At 35.9% G+C, this 17,900-nt stretch overlaps 1 protein-coding gene across 2 annotated transcripts in view; it reads right to left on the reverse strand.

Moving 5' to 3' along the window:
- DNAJC15 (DnaJ heat shock protein family (Hsp40) member C15) overlaps positions 1-17,900 on the reverse strand; it is a 74,261-nt gene that overhangs the window by 33,294 nt on the left and 23,067 nt on the right. For both annotated transcript variants that reach the window (XR_005034003.2, XM_036932404.2), the window contains exons 2-3: positions 12,599-12,650; positions 9,964-10,037 (exon numbers count right to left, since the gene is read on the reverse strand). Coding sequence is in view for 1 of the 2 variants with exons in the window: in XM_036932404.2 (XP_036788299.1) it covers positions 9,964-10,037; positions 12,599-12,650 (126 nt within the window). In the remaining variant the exon portion in view is untranslated. The remainder of the gene's footprint in view (positions 1-9,963; positions 10,038-12,598; positions 12,651-17,900) is intronic.

The following is a 17,900-nucleotide window of genomic DNA, read 5'->3' on the forward strand; positions in this document are numbered from 1 at the left end:
GGAAATTTTCAAATGAGACAGATCAAGTTCTGGCCTTCATCACACAGATGCAAATCCATCAGTGTGCCTGTGCTGTGAGGAATATGATGTACTCTTCCAAGTTTCAAGTAATCTACAATCTAGTGAAAAAAAACAAAAAAACAATACCCTTGTCCACATTGTGAGGGGAGCAAGGTACTCAAAGTACACATACTAATATGGTCAAATTTTATATAGAAAGAAAAAATACATATATATACATATACATATATACAGGGGAATACATAAAGGAATCAGAAATAAATAGGAACATATAAATAAAGGAATAGGATATTTAATAAAGGAATAACAGCTGGTTTTAAGGCTTCTCTCAGGAGACCAAAATTTTTACTAGAAGCATACTTTACTCCCTGGTATCTCCATGAGTATTCATTTACCTTAGGGAGCTGCAAAATTTCCATTTTTCAGCATAATAAACATGATAAATTGATGTTTCATGTCATTCCCACTATAGTCACAAAACTCTAATTAACCCTAAAAGCAGGTATTTTATCTGAGCAATTTTGTTATTTTCAGTTTTGCCCAAGTGGAAAAGGAGACTCAGAAAAGGCTACTTAAAATCCACCATCTGAAAAAAAAAAAAAAAAAAATCCACCATCTGGATGAGTCTCATGACTTAAAACACTGACCTGTTTATGAATACGTCAATCTGTACATATATATAAGGAACAACTGTATCATCAAAACAGATGGAGTAAATGGCTATATTTCCTATCAGAATTGCCAAGAACATAAATGGTGGAATGCTACTACTTTTATGTTGTTGTCTATTTGAAATACACCCTGAACCTTACAAATTATTTTACATTACTCTTTCATAAAGTATATACATATATATATAAAGAACAGAAATCAAAATCATTTCCCTTCTAAATTTAAAATTAAATACTATAGTGTCAGATATTATTAAAGGAGATATGAAATGAACCAAGTTAAACAAGTCATCATTAGCTAATCCACTCAGCCAACAGCTTGAATACAAAAGTCCTCCAGACAACCGAAGAAGTATATCATTCCATAGTCTTAAGAAAAGAGAAAGGAGTTTTAAAGATGGCGCTGTGAGTAGGGCAGCAGGAATCTCCTCCCAAAACCATATATATTTTGAAAATACAGCAAATACAACTATTCCTAAAAGAGAGACCAGAAGATACAATACAACAGCCAAGCTACATCTACATCTGCGAGAACTCAGCACCTCATGAAAAGGGTAAGATACAAAGCAGTGACCTGGCAGGACTCAAGCACTCTAACCCCAGCTCATCGGTGGAAGGAAAAGAATCAAGAGTGGGGAGGGAGTAGAAGCACAGGACTGCTAAATAACAAGCCCTAGTAATCTGCACCGGGAGCACAGACACACATTGCATGGTGTACTGGATATTAGAGAAACGGAAAAGTAAAATCCGAGACAGAGACTGTGAGCAGGTCCACACAGCCAGATCCCATGGGACAAAAGAAAAGCGGATGCTTTAAAGTCTTAAAGAGATAAGGGCTTAACATGTGGACAAAATCCTCCTGGCACTCTCAGCCCAGCAGGCTGGGAATCTTAAGGAACTTCAGGTTCCCTAACCCCCTGGGTGGCAACACAGCTCCGAAGCCCCTCACGGTGATAAACAGCCTGCCATTCATTCTCCCCCACCGGCACTGCAAGCAAGCCAGCTGACCCGCCACTACTGCGGACCAGCCAGGGAGCAGCCCTGACCACAGCAACCACAAAGAGTCTTCTCCCACCATGCAGCTCACTGGGCCAGATCCAAAGGCTGCTGCCAGCACGCTGCTGTCCCGCACTGACAGAGGAAGCTGGCACAAAGACCAGAAGGCATGAAGAGGGGCCGTTCTCGCAGAACACATGCCGTGTGCCTGCGACCCCCTGCCATGCCATAGGCCATCTGGAGGACCGCCTGACCCACAGCAGCTCAGGGAATTAAACCAGAGACTGCTCCCAGTGTGCGGGTAACCAGCACAGGCAGCAGAGAAGGGCAAGGCGACCAGCAAGCAGGAAGGGACTTTGTTCTCCCAGCTGACACACACACCACCTGCCAGCGATCACTTCTATCACCATGAAAAGACAGAAGAACCAGGTCCAGTCCAAAATAACTCAAACAACACAAGAGACAGGGACTGGTGAGATAGACATAAGCAATCTTCCTGAAAAAGAATCCAAAATAAAGGTCATAACCATACTAATGGAGCTGCAGAAAAACATACAAGAGCTAAGGGATGAAGTCCGGAGGGAGATAACAGAAAGGAAACAATCAATAGAAGGACTAAAGAGCAGACTGGATGAGATGGAAGAGACTGTTTATGGAATAGAAATCAGAGAACAGGGATACAGAGAAGCTGAGGCAGAGAGAGATAAAAGGATCCCTAGGAATGAAAGAATATTAAGAGAACTGTGACTAATCCAAACGGAACAATATTCCCATAATAGGGGTACCAGAAGAAGATGAGAGAGAAAAAGGGATAGAAAGTGTCTTTGAAGAAATAATCGCTGAAAACTTCCCCAAGCTGGGGAAGGAAACAGTCTCTCAGACTGTGGAACCCCACTGATCTCCCAACAAAAGGGACCCAAGGAGGACAAGACCAAGAAATACAATAATTAAAATGGCAAAGATCAAAGACAAGAAGAATATTAAAAGAAGCCAGAGAGAGAAAAAAGATCACCTACGAAGGAAAACCCATCAGGCTATCATCAGACTTCTCAACAGAAACCTTACAGGCCAGAAGAGAATGGCATGATATATTTAATGCAATGAAACAGAAGGGCCTTGAACCTAGACAATTACCAGATAAGCAAAAGTTGAGGGAATTTACCTCCCAAAAACCACGTCTGCAGGGTATTTTAAAGGGAATGCTCTAGATGGAAGTACTCCTGAGGCTAAACAGATGTCACCAGAGAAAATAAAATCACAGACAAGAAAGCAGACCAACCAAATACTAACTAAAGGCAAAAAAATAAAATCAGTTAACCACAGAAGCACTCAAGGGAAACACAAAAGAGTACAGAATAAAACAACCAACATATAAACAGTGGAGGAGGAAGAATAAGAAGGGAGAGAAATAAAGCATAATAAGAGAGTTAAAGTTAGAGGCTCAGATAGTAAAGAAGCTACCCTTGAAGCTTGGTAACAATGAATCCAAAGCCTGCAATGGCAATATGTACATATCTATTGATAATCACCCTAAATGTAAACAGACTGAATGCACCAATCAAAAGACACAGAGAATTAGAATGGATAAAAAAGCAAGACCCATCTATATGCTGCTTACAAGAGACTCACCTCAAACCTAAAGACATACATAGACTAAAAGTGAAGGACAGAAAAAGATATTTTATGTAATCAATAGGGAGAAAAAAAGCAGGGGTTGCAGGACTTGTATCAGACAAAATAGACTTCAAAACAATGAAAGTAACAAGAGATAAAGAAGGACATTACATAATGATAAAGGGGTCAGTCCAACAAGAGGATATAACCATTATAAATATATATGCACCCAATACAGGAGCACCAACATATGTGAAACAAATACTAATAGAATTAAAAGGGAAAATAGAATGCAATGCACTCATTTTAGGAGACTTCAACACACCACTCACTCCAAAGGACAGATCAACCAAACAGAAAATAAGGACACAGAGGCACTGAACAACACACTACAAAACATGGACCTAACAGACATCTATAGGACATTCCACCCAAAAGCAGCAGTATACACATTCTTCTCAAGTGCACATGGAACATTCTCCAGAATACATCACATACTAGGCCACAAAAAGACCCTCAGTAAATTCAAAAAGATTGAAATTCTACCAACCAACTTCTCAGACCACAAAGGTATAAAACTAGAAATAAATTATACAAAGAAAAAAAAAGACTCACAAACACATGGATGCTTAACAACATGCTCCTAAATAATCAATAGATCAATGACCAAATTAAAACAGAGATCAAGCAATATATGGAGACAAATGACAACAACAGCACAACACCCCAACTTCTGTGGGACTCAGTGAATACAATTCTAAGAGGAAAGTATATAGCAATCAAGGCCTATTTAAAGAAGGAAGAACAATCCCAAACGAATAGTCTAATGTCACAATTGTTGAAACTGGAAAAAGAAGAACAAATGAGGCCCAAAGTCAGCAGAAGGAAGAACATAATAAAGATCAGAGAAGAAATAAATAAAATTGAGAAGAATAAAACAATAGAAAAAAATCAATGAAACTAAGAGGAGGTTCTTCGAGAAAATAAACAAAATAGATAAACCCCTAGCCAGAGTTATTAAGAGAAAAAGAGACTCCACACACAAAAACAGAATCAGAAATGAGAAAGGAAAAATCATGACAGAAACCACAGAAATACAAAGAATATTGGAGAATACTATGAAAATCTTTATGTTAACAAACTGGATAACCTAGAAAAAAAGGACAACTTTCTAGAAAATTACAACCTTCCAAGACTGACCAAGGAAGAAACAAAATCTAAATAGACCAATTACCAGCAAATAAATTGAAGCAGTAATCAAAATCTACCCAAGAACAAAACCCCTGGTCTAGATGGATTCACCGCTGAATTTTATCAGACATTTAGAGAAGACATAATACCCATTCTCCTTAAAGTTTTCCAAAAAATAGAAGAGGAGGGAATACTTCCAAACTCATTTTATGAAGCCAGCATCACTCTAATACCAAAATCAAGCAAAGACTCCACAAAAAAATAAAATTACAGCACAATATCCCTGATGAACATAGACGCAAAAATACTCAACAAAATATTAGCTAATCGAATTCAAAAATATATCAAGAGGGTCATACACCATGATCAAGTGGGATTCATCACAGGGATGCAAAGATGTTACAACACTTGAAAATCCATCAACATCATCCACCACATAAACAAAAAGGACAAAAACCACATGATCATCTCCATAGATGCTGAAAAAGTATTCAACAAAATTCAACATCTACTCACCATAAAAACTCTCAACAAAATGGGTATAGAAGGCAAGTTACTCAACATAATAAAGGCCATATGTAACAAACCCACAGCCAACATCATACTTAACAGTGAGAAGCTGAAAGCTTTTCACTTAAGGTTGGGAACAAGACGGAGATGCCCACTCTCCCCACTGTTATTCAACATAGTACTGGAGGTCCTAGCCACAGCAATCAGACAACACAAAGAAATAAAATGCATCCAGATTGATAAGTCAAACTGTCACTATTTGCAGATGACATGATATGTACATAAAAAACCCTAAAGAATCCATTCTAAAACTACTAGAACTAATATCTGAATTCAGCAAAGTTGCAGGATACAAAATTAATACACAGAAATCTGTTGCCTTCCTATACACTAATGAAGAATTAGCAGAAAGAGAAATCAGGAAAACAATTCCATTCACAATTGCCTCAAAGAGAATAAAATGCCTAGAAACAAACCTAACCAAGGAAGTGAAAGACCTATACCTTGAGAACTACAAGACACTCTTAAGATAAATTAAAGAGGACACTAACAAATGAAAATTCATCCTACGCTCTTGGGTAGGAAGACTTAATATTGTCAAAATGGCCATCCTGCCTAAAGCAATCTATAGATTCAATGCAATTCCTATCAAAATACCAACAGCATTCTTCAACGAACTGGAACAAATAGTTCTAAAATTCATATGGAACCACCAAAGACCCCGAATAGCCAAAGCTATCCTGAGAAAGAAGAATAAAGCAGGGGGAACTCGCTTCCCAACTTCAAGCTCTACTACAAAGCCACAGTAATCAAGACATTTGGTACTGGCACAACAGATCCATAAACCAGTGGAACAGAATAGAGTGTCCAGTTATTAACCCCAGCATATATGGTCAATTAATATATGATAAAGGAGCCATGGATATACAATGGGGAAATGACAGCCTCTCCATTAGTTGGTGTTGGCAAAACTGGATAGCTACATGTAAGAGAATGAAACTGGATCACTGTCTAACCCCATATACAAAAGTAATTCAAAATGGATCAAAAACCTAAATTTAAGTCATGAAACCATAAAACTCTTAGAAAAAAAAACACACAAAAATCTCTTGGACATTAACATGAGCAACTTCTTCATGAACACATCTCCCCAGGCAAGGGAAACAAAAGCAAAAAGAAACAAGTGGGACTATATCAAGCTGAAAAGCAAAGGACACCATCAGCAGATCAAAAAGGCATCCTACAGTATGGGAGAATATATTCATAAATGACATATCGGATAAAGGGTTGACATCCAAAATACATAAAGAGCTCATGCACCTCAACAAACAAAAAGCAAATAATCCAATTAAAAAATGGGCAGGGGAGCTGAACAGATAGTTCTCCAAAGAAGAAATTCAGATGGCCAACAGGCACATGAAAAGATGCTCCACAGTGCTAATTATCAGAGAAATGCAAAATAAAACCACAATGAGATATCACCTCACACCCATTAGGATGGCTACCATCCAAAAGACAAACAACAACAAATGCTGGCAAGGATGTGGAGAAAGGGGAACCCTCCTACACTGCTGGTGGGAATATAAATTAGTTCAACCATTGTGGAAAGCAGTATGGAGGTTCCCCAAAAAACTAAAAATAGAAATATCATTTGACCCAGGAATTCTACTTCTAGGAATTTACCCTAAGAATGCAGGAGCCCAGTTTGAAAAAGACATATGCACCCCTATGTTTATCACAGCACTACTTACAACAGCCAAGAAATGGAAGCAACCTAAGTGTCTATCAGTAGATGAATGAATGAAGAAGATGTGGTACATATACACAATGGAATATTATTCAGCCATAAGAAAACAAATCCTACCATTTGCAACAGCATGGATGGAGCTAGAGGGTATTATGCTCAGTGAAATAAACCAGGCGGAGAAAGACAAGTACCAAATGATTTCACTCATCTGTGGAGTATAACAGCAAAGAGAAAATTGAAGGAACAAAACAGTAGCACACTCACAAAACCCAAGAATGGACTAACAGTTACCAAAGGGAAAGAGACTGGGGAGGATGGGTGCGAAGGGATGGTTAAGGAGGAAAAAAGGGGCATTACAATTAGCACACATAATGTAGGGGGCAGGCAAGGGGAAGGCAGTACATTACAGAGAAAACAAGTAGTGATTCTATAGCATCTTAATATGCTGATGGACAGTGACTGTAATGGGGTATGTGGCGGGGAGTTGATAATGGGGGGAGTCTAGTAACCATAATGTTGCTTATGTAACTGTACATTAATGATACCAAAATAAAAAAAAAAAAGTAAAGAAAAATTACACATTGTCTTGCCAATGGGTTTCAGCCCCAGGCAAGTTCACTATGGATTCAATGTGACCAAAGAAATTGACAGCAAAACGTTCTTGGAGTGAAAGGGTTATACCCAACTTTATTTCCAGGTGGCAGGTCAGTCACTAAAATCCCATTCACTCAGAGTGAGTCTGCATGCAGCAAGCCAGTCTCTGCCTCTTGGCCCCTCTGTCTGCACATGCACACTGGTCCTCTGGGCCTCTCTGCCTGCACAGCCGTCCCACACAGCTGTCCTCTGGGCCTCTGTCCTCGGCACTGCCACCACTCCAGCCTCTGCTCTGCTCTCCTGCAGCCTTGCAGTCGTGCCACCGTGTTGTGCCCAGAGCACTGGGCAGAGCTCTTTATATAGAGTCACCAGCCATATATTGCCCACAGGTGTGCAGTGAGCTAGTCAACCAGGGACAGGTGAGAATCCTGGCCACAGGAACTCTCATTTTATCCACACACATTTACTATAAACTTTCATTATTTACAATAATCTATTTTACTAATAAAGCCACAGAGATGATTTTAGTGTCATTTCTATAAATTTCACTTAACTATGAAACCACAGACATCCCATTTTAAAAATTACATTTAAATAAAAGAATACATTCACAAATAGAAAAATAAAAGCCCCGAATGTAGATGAGTAACTTGGATTTTCCCCCCAGGAAAGAAATTAGGGGTAATTAAACATTAGCTGAGTTAATAGTATACATTAATAGATTAAAAAAGCAAAAGGGTACTGTTTCAAAAAACATTCAGTAAAAAATGGGTCTTTTGCTTTCTGAAGTGCCTTTGAAATGAGAAAAGAGACATTTAAAAAAAGAAAACTCCATGGAAGTCCTAGAAAACAAGAAATGGGACAAGTAGCAAACCAAGACGTGTAAAGAAATCCTTTGACTTGAAAGGACTGAAAACAGGTAACATTGCACATACAGAAAAAAATCACAGTAAGCCTTAATACCAGAAGGAAACCTTTTGAGGAAATCAAGAAAAAACACTAAATTCACAGTCAACAAACACACAAAAAATTACATCACGGCAATTAATTAAACCAAAACAGCAGAGATGACCATTCCAAACTCAACTAATACAGAGCATCAGGCTCCTGCAACCTGCCACTTTTGCCCAAAGAAAAAAATTATATGCCTGAGATGCATCTTATTGTAGGTGACAGGTCCCAACAAAAGCAAAGGGAAGTCCCAGCAGATCACATTTCAGAACCCAGAAGGCCAGGGAGGGGGCAGTTACGTTAAAGAATAAAAGATACACAGCAGTCAACCTCTTCTGGACTCTGGAGTCCCAAGCCTGCCTCTGGGCTCCTTGCTTGGGAAGATATGCCTGCTGAAATAACCCACTACGTATTCACAGCCCACTGTCATCTCTCTTACTCAATTAAATTATGGAAGCAAGCCTACCAAACTGCTGAATGAGGTCACTTATATTAATCAACTTAGTCAGAAAACAGAACCAGGATGAACAAATAAAATTGGCCCTGGAGGAAAGAGATAAACCCAGAAGAAGAGACCTTGACAAAATCCCAACTAGTGTCTTAAGTTAATAAAAGAATAAGTTGCTATGAAAACAAAACAAAAATTTTCAGATATTAAAATATTACTGTTGTAAAAAATTAGTGGATGGACTTGAATAATAGAATGGCTATTGCTCATATAGTAGTAGGTGCTTAATGAGTATTTATTGAATGAATAGTAAATACCTATTAATACTTTAGCCAAATGAAGTATAAACTGGAGAACAGAAAAAAAATCACATAAGCATGCATTTATAGGTATGTAAAATCACTTGTAGTTCTTTTGAACCTGAGTTTAATTATTTGTCAGTGTGTCATCCTTTGGAAGTTGGTTGTTGTTCATGGCTAACTAAACCTTATAAAGCCTTTGCTAAAACAAGTCAATAATGACTTGTTTTAGCAAACAAGCCAACCTGATCTACCCAGATCTGCTTTTCTTCCCAGAAGTCAGTGTTTATGTTGCACTGCTTCTGTAAGTCTTTGCATTGTCTCCAAACCACAGTTTATCACACTATAGCTTTCTAGAAATAGGCTATCACTCATTCTTTACTTATACTCAGCTCAGATGTGATAATGCTAGTAGATAAATTTATAAACCCTATAGGATTTCAGAGTTGGAATCTTATAATTGTATATTTGAGATGTGGTGATACAAGGGGACTATTTCAAGATGAATGAAACTCTTGGGTAAGTTCCATCAGGACGGTGGCCATGTCTCTTTTGATCATCAGCTATACCCACCTCCTGGTACAGGGATTGGTATATAGTGGACAATCACTAAAATTATAAATGAATATAACTTAAGGAAATAAGTTACCTCAAAGTTGATGTAATACTATTAAAAGGAAATGATAATTTGCTTTCAAAAGCAGGAATAAGGTAAGATATAAAGATAGTATGACCAAGAAACTTGTAAGAAACTAAAACAACAAATTAGACGAACTACCTGACAGTATAACAAAGAAAAGAAACATCTGCAAATGTTGAAAAATCCAAGACATTTTCTGAATACGAACTAGGGTGTATAAACAAAAATCAAAATGAGCTTTCAAACTAAAGCCTTCAAACAAAAAAAAATCTTCAACTTACAGGAGATGAAATATTCTTCACAGTTTCTGTAATTACTTGTTCTAGAGGTTTCCAAATTTGAAATGCATAGCGACCTAAATGGTAACAGGAATAAAAGCAAATATATTTTCTATAGTTAAAATCAATATTTATAAGGCGCTTATCACAGTATTTATTCGTAGCTTCTTTTAATATGTTACTTCAATAATATTTTTAAATTGTACCAGAAAGTCCAATTTTTTCAAATTTCTACTTTATTGGAGGAATTTCATTTTAATATTATCATAGCTATTAAATATATCAAGTTGTAGTTCATGATAAAATTAGAAAATCTCCATCTTTGTAATATCTTACATTTATGTGATATATGTATATATAATATATATAAAACATATATGTATTATATATGTATAAGGTCAGAAAAATAATCTTAGTATTCTTTCCAAATAAACTGCAAAGTCCTTTTATATATAAAGATACTCATGAATCTAAAATGATAATGTATATTGCTTTTCACAGTGATAATCACTTTTAAATATATAGAAAATAAATACAGTTTATCATCTATACAATATCACAGGGAGTTTAATGGAGTTATCTCTAAAGTAAAAAAGCATTTACATAGGAAATATTTACCAAGGATGTTTATTAACAATTTCTCACTGAGGGTAACTACTCTCTTAAAAACTTTTTTTAGTGTTTTCTTTCCATAGGCATCCTAATAATCAAAACTCCCCTGACTCTTGACAGCTAAGACTCCAGAGTAAAAAAGGCCCTAAATTGTTTTTGAGAGCATAGACAAGAATAAAATATTATCTGGCTAACTCACATTCTGCATCCTAACCAGAATGCATATCTACAAAGACCAGTTCAAAATGTCCTGCTAGAAAACAAGTTAGGACATTCTGGTCCTTAATTGGATTTCTAACAATAACCGTATTTGAGAAGCAGTATTTCCACTGGGAAAGTTCAACAACATAGACCTTTTAGAAGATGTTAGCTGGCAAAAAATACTAGTCGGTCCTGTGCAAACAACATAGTAAAGTGAAAAACAGGATGCTAGAAATGGGAAGATGTCAAGTAGAGATAAAAAGCTCTTAAGATAAAGGAGAATACTAAATAAAGTAAAACAAAGTAAGGCTGAAACTCTAACTAATCCAAATCTCCTACCATACAGATGTCAACTTCTATTTGATTCAGCAATAGAATAAAATTTAGCTTTTAAATTACCTGAAAATTCCTCCCAAACCACACACCATCAGAGCCTGAGTGAAAAAAGCAGTTAAAGACTTCAAGAAGTAACATTTGGAGGTTTACATTAACCATAAACTAGAAAAGCTAGTTCCAACACTCTAAGTGTACTTTCTCCTAAATTCCACTATTCATTTGTATTTAGCTCTGGGAGAGAGAGACATCTGTTATTTAATATTCTAGTTAGTAATATGAATTTGGCAACAGTGTGGTATATACAGAATACATACAGTTCTTATTTTACTAAGAAGTCCCTGGCAAAGTACATCTTTCTCTAATTTCAAATAAAATCTTACACTTAAATTTGAAATAATGATGACAATTCTGTTATAATAATACTGAAAATGTTTCATGTTTATGGGCAAGTTTGTCAGAATTCCTTTTCAGACATGAGGTTCTTCTCATGAATGTCAGTCATTAAGGTGATTATTTTTAATTATTATTTATAATTAGTTCACTATTATTAGTGAATAGTAAACTGAAGTTGTATAATGAGACACAAGACTTTGATGGCATAAAGACCAAGAGAATCTGAGCCACTGTTTTCTTGATTTTAAAGTTACCATTAAGGTGCTTTAAACGGAAGTTATGTGAAATTAAATACCATACAAAACAAAACAAAAATCTTGTATACACGTCTTATTTCTCTTTTAGATCTTACTGAACTCCAGATTATCACAATGGACTGCAGCTTTGCCTTAAAAGATGCAATCAACAAGATCAAATCCATGGAACTTAGAGACACAAATGCTAAAATAAAAAATGTAAATCTTTATCAACAAGAAAATGTTCTCGGATTAACAATTAGAAAACAGCTACACAATTTAAAACTATAAGTTAATGACTGGAAGAGAGCAATTTTGCTTTAAATCTTTATAACTATTCTTTCTAAAAAGGTGATTTTGGCAGTAAAAGAAATTCTTCTGGGTTTCTCAAAGAAGTACACCACCAATATGTTAAAAATGAAGTAATAAATACACTATGGGAAACAACTATGCTCATCAGAGAAACTGCAGCTCAGGAAATGTGTAATCTTATCAGCAAAAACAAAATATGGTCCAATAAAGGAAGCCCATATCACTTATACTGCTTCATAGTAGAGATTTTTAAAAACTAGTACACTATAGCTCAAACTAAAAACAGGTCAGGAAGATCAGTTATTATTGGGGCTAGTTGTCCTAGCTTCTGTATTATTAATTTTCTTCTCCATGAAGCTTATCTAAATTTTGCTATACTGACCAATGTTCAGTGACTATATAAATGGTAGACAGAATGGGGACCAATAAAGTTTTAAAACCAAATACCTCTGAATGTTAAGAGTCCCCTCATAAATTACTATAGAAGCCATTTGGAAAGATTTCTTCTGCAACATTTATCGATGAAAAATATCCTTTATTTGTCTTACCTGCAAATGCAAGAGCTGCAACACCTAGTCCGACAGCTATCAAACTTCTTGCCTATGGAGGAAAAAATGATAATCATTTCTAGTGTTGCACACTGGGTTTTTTAAGAAAATAATTCTAAATAATGTGAATAATAATGTTAAATATTACATTTTTCTCAGACTCTGCTGTGAATAAATTTTTTTAAAATGTAGTGTCTAAGGGATTATTTCTGTTGTGCACTATGTCAACTAATTTTCAGTGAACTAAACTAATTCTAGATTTCATTTAATTTCCATATATTTGAATTCATTCTAACCATGAGCTTTTATGTTACCCATTACTAAAATGCTTTCTACAAACTATTCTTAATAGTGGGTTTAATGTATTTATAATCTATAAAAATAAATAGTACATATTTCTTCCTCCATTACATTCATGATGCTCAAGAGCATCTGCTATATTTAAAAATCTGATAGAACACTAGATTCATGTTTAGTGAAGAAGTCAAACCGCCAAAATTAGTAAAAAATGATGAATAATTTAAAAGCTAGGTTATTTCTACCTTTCTAGACCAAAGTAAAAACTTAAAAATAAGAGCCAAGAATTCAGAATCTAAAGTCATGAACTCTTTCTGGTAAAAATTTATTTTAAATTGGCTATACACTCCATATTATTCTATGCTTTTCTCCTTAACCACCTCAGGAAAATAAGTCACAAAAGAAAAAGGTTTATGTAGCAGAGACCAATGGTTGCCCCCCCCTATATACATGTTCCCTTTCTTCTATAGGATCGGAAATTCCTATTTTTAGTAAGGCATGTATTTCCAAGCTTCCCTTAGACTTAGGTATGGCTACGTTAACCAAGTGTTGGCTTTCAGGACATAAGCAGAGTATGTGTGCAACTTCTGATGAGGCCTTCAGGAGACAGAGGGATTCCTCCTTCCAAGTATAATATAACCATTATACCTGGAGCAGCCATCTTGGATAAAGAAGGAAGAACAATGAAATTAAAGGACACTGTGTACCTGGGTGATCACAGAGCTGCCATGGCAACCTTGGACTGCCTCTATTTGCAGGAAATAAAAATAAAATTCTATCTTCCTAAGCCATCATTATTTTCAGTTTTCAGGTACATGCAGCCAAATCAATTTTTATGGATACAAAATTAAAGAGAGACACTATAGCAAGGTTTATGATTGATTAGTGGTGAGAGAGGTAAATCCATAAAATTAGAAAAGAGTAAAAAAGCTAAAATACTCTCACTAGGGAACAGAATGGATTCACTTCACATTGGTGTAGATGTGGTACAATAGAGGCTGAGACTGGAGGGATGGTAAAACCAAAAAGCTCTATAGCCATCAGTTTTCAAATCCTGTAAGGCATACAGATCTTAGGACACCAAAGCCTCAAATCTTCAAGGAAAGACTCTATAAGCACAGACCCAAAGGACAGGGACATGAAGGTGCTCTAATTTCAGTTCCAGTAGCTCTCTCAGAAATCTAGAGCTCTTCATAACAAGAAGGCTTCTCTTTCTCAGTTCCAGTTCTAAGATACACCTTTTCACCAGGCAGTGACTAGAAGATTCTTTTCCTGGAAGAGGAGGGAAACGTTAGAGCCAGCTATCCGGAGAGGCAAAATGGTCTTCAAGGTTCCTTTCAAGTTGTCTAGACTTAACTGTTCCTGAACAAAAGGGAGGTGACTATTGATTTAAAGATACTCCCTTTTGGTACATTTCTGCCATTTTCTAGAACTTCACTAGAGCTATGTATTTTGAGTTTTGCAATTTTATTTTCCACTGGTTCACTTTAAGGACCTTCAATTCAACTAAACTACTCAACTGTTTCACGTGTGCATTTATTTTCCTTCCTTGTAACCTTGCTTATTCTTTCATCTACTACAAATATTTATATTTGTCTATCTGGATCTGACCTATTCTTAGTATTTCAGCTTGAATTTACCACAGAATGGTAGATATCTGTATCTATATCTATATATAGATATATATATATAGTTGACCCTTAAATAATGCAGGTTTGAACCACACAGGTCCACCTATATGCAGACTTTTTTCAATAAACACATTGGAAAAATTTTTGGAGACTTGGAATAAGTTGAAAAAACATTCTATTTTCACTAGCTTACTTTATCGTAAGAATACACCATGTTAATACACAGAGCATAGAATATGTGTTAATCAATTGTTTATGTTATTGGAAAGGGTTTTCCAGTCAAGAGGAGGCTATTAGCAGTTAAGTTTTAAAGGTATCAAAAAGCTATTAGTGGATTTTTGACTACATAGGGGATCAGTGCCCCTAACGCCCATATTGTTCAAAGGTCAACTGTATAGAATTCCTCCACATTAATACAAGATGGACAATCCAACAGAAACATGGGCAGAAGATTAGGTCAGAGACTTCACAGGAAAAAAACTAAATGGCTAATAAACATATGAAAAGGTATCTAAATAAAGAGTAACTAGGGAATACTAAGAATAACAAGAACAAAATGGTATACAAATATTAATATCAGTAAAGATCTCTGGCCTTTGTGGAATTTGTTTTGTCCTCTGATGCAACCTACGCACCAAAAACAGTATCTACACTTCCTAGGGTTATTGTAAAGAAAAAAGGTACTAATTTGCATGTAGATGTTAACATAGTGGCTTGGCACATGGTAAACAGTCAGTAAATGTGATTCACTTTAGATTATCAATAAAAATAACTAGCTACTACTGAATATAAATGGTACAAAAAGTATGAAAATGTTTTATAAACCCTTAAATTTGAGAAGAAGTGGTTTTTGGATTAAACTATACAAAATGAACTGGTCTCCCCCAAATTAAATAGTCCAAATTTTTACAATTGAAAAATGCATATTTGAAAAATATGAAGTTGAAGAGTTGAATAATTTTAATTTCATTTTTACAGATTATTATTGTATCATTTTTACTATTTTAACTACTCAAAATACAAACAGTTGTCTCTACAAATTCCACAGAGATTTTTATTTCAAGGTATTTATATCTGAAACGTTAAACCACTACATATTAGATTGTTTTTCACTTTAATCTAACAATATGTAAGGCTAAATTGTGTTTAACAGTAAAATTCAATTTAGTTCAACAAATAAGTATGGAGCACTCTGCTGAGTATTAGCCACTTGTCTCTCCTGAATCACTCTCCACCCTTCTCTCCCTGGCTCTATACTTGTCTCCCCTAATCTCTAAACACTACATTACATTATCCAATCCTCACTTGCCCTCTAGTTTTTTGGTTGGGTTTTGCCAGTGAAAGCAAGTGCCAAACAGAACCCATGCTCGAGTCACCAATCCCAGAGGATGATGCCAAACAATTCTGCCTATTGCATCCTGCTATGAAAGTTGTCAAGGAAAACACAACACTGTCAAGCACTGGATAGAACAATGCTTTACTCACAAAGAAGAAACAGAGTAAGCTTAGCTCCAGTTGTATACATCAGTCCCTTATGGGTAACAGGTGCCCCCAGCAGTCAGCTGATGAAAGGAATTTGGCCTACGAGCACCCTTCTTGTGCTGCAGCAGGGCCCCTCTCCTTTTCCATCCCACACTATCTCTGGAGTCTAAAATACTATGGGTATGCCTGGGGGCCAGTAACTTTGCTTAAGCATAACAAAGAAACACTTATATAGCCTCAAAAAGAAAGATAATCCCACAAAGGTGGTGAATCTAGCACAGGCTGCATAGGCTCCTCTACTCTTGGTAAGAAAGTGTTCCAAACTCAAGGCCCATTCTTATGTGACTAAGCAAAGTTGAAGGCTGTGCACTTGAAACTGTCTTTCCCAACAGGAAGCATCAGCAGAAAAGCAAAGAATGAAAGGATATGGAAATATTCCCTGCTATGTGTCCTCTCTGGCCACAGCTCCTGTTGAAGGGCTCCTCTGCCATGTCGACAACTCTCACTGGGTTCTGGAACACAGTTCCCAACCCTTGCCCCTTTGCCTGGGTAGGTAAGAGCCTCCAACTGAGGTTAATCTCAGGGTGATTCACTATCCCTTTTTGTTTCCTTAAACCATGTCCACACCTCTGCAAATAATTCCTTTATTAAATGGTCTTTCAAAAAAAAAAAAATTAGTACTAGGACACTCGCTGATACAAACATCACTATGTACAAGTCCCTATACTATGTACAAAGACAAGGCCTATCTTGAGTCTATTGGACCTTAACATGGTGGGCCTACAATGTTTACATTCATCTTCCAAAAATCTTTATTTTTATCCTTGTTACAACATTTATTGTACTAATTTACAGTAGTGATTGTCTCCTTCCGTTTTCCTAGATACCAGGAGCCTTCTAAAAATCTGATGAAATCTATGGGTTATCACCCCAGAAAACCACACACATAAAATATATATATATATATATACATCACAAAATTTTTGTATATAATTTAAGAGGATCTATGGGTTTCCATGAAGCCTGTCAGAACACAAACCCCAACATAAGAACTTCTGTAAAACACAAATAAACAAATAAGCTCACTGAAGTCAAGAAAAGTGTCTCATTTACCTTTGAGCTCCTAGACAACATCAGATGACCTGCCACACATACTTCATTTTTCATTCATTCAATAATACAGTAAGAAAAAGAACGTTGATTCCAAAATTATCCTCTATTTCTAAAGAATAACATTGTGCAACCTTAAAAAAACAATAAAAACAAACCCAAATTAGGTAGATCATTTGAGCAAATAAAGGATGTTCAATAAATGACCAAAAACTGTGCATACAAATCTTATTTATCCACACTGAATGGAAGAAGTCAGCACAGCTAACCAAAACCTCATTTCCTTATTGTAATTAAAACCCCTCATTGGAAGGAGGTTTTATCTGATTTATCTCTTTAATTGTATTTTTAATTAATTTAATAATAGAATAGTTTATACTTTGGGAGCATTAACAACTGAAAACAAAAATACATTATTTGGAAGTTGAACTCAACCTGAAATAAAAAAAAACTTTTTTTAAAAATTAATGTATCTTAAACAACCAGCTTCTATACTCTAAAATAACAATAAAGGTTGGGCATAAGAAAAGACCCACAGATCAATGGAACAGAATTAAAAGCCCAGATATAAACCCACACATATATGGACAATTAATGTATGATAAAGGAGCCATGGATATACAATGGGGAAATGACAGCCTCTTTAACAAGTGGGGTTGGCAAAATTAGACAGCTACATGTAACAGAATAAAACTGGATTACTGTCTAACTCCATGCACAAAAGTAAATTCGAAATGGATCAAAGACCTGAATGTAAGTCATGAAACCATAAAACTCTTAGA

This window comes from Manis pentadactyla, chromosome 17 (genome assembly GCF_030020395.1).
Source record: "Manis pentadactyla isolate mManPen7 chromosome 17, mManPen7.hap1, whole genome shotgun sequence".
NCBI lineage: Eukaryota > Metazoa > Chordata > Mammalia > Pholidota > Manidae > Manis > Manis pentadactyla.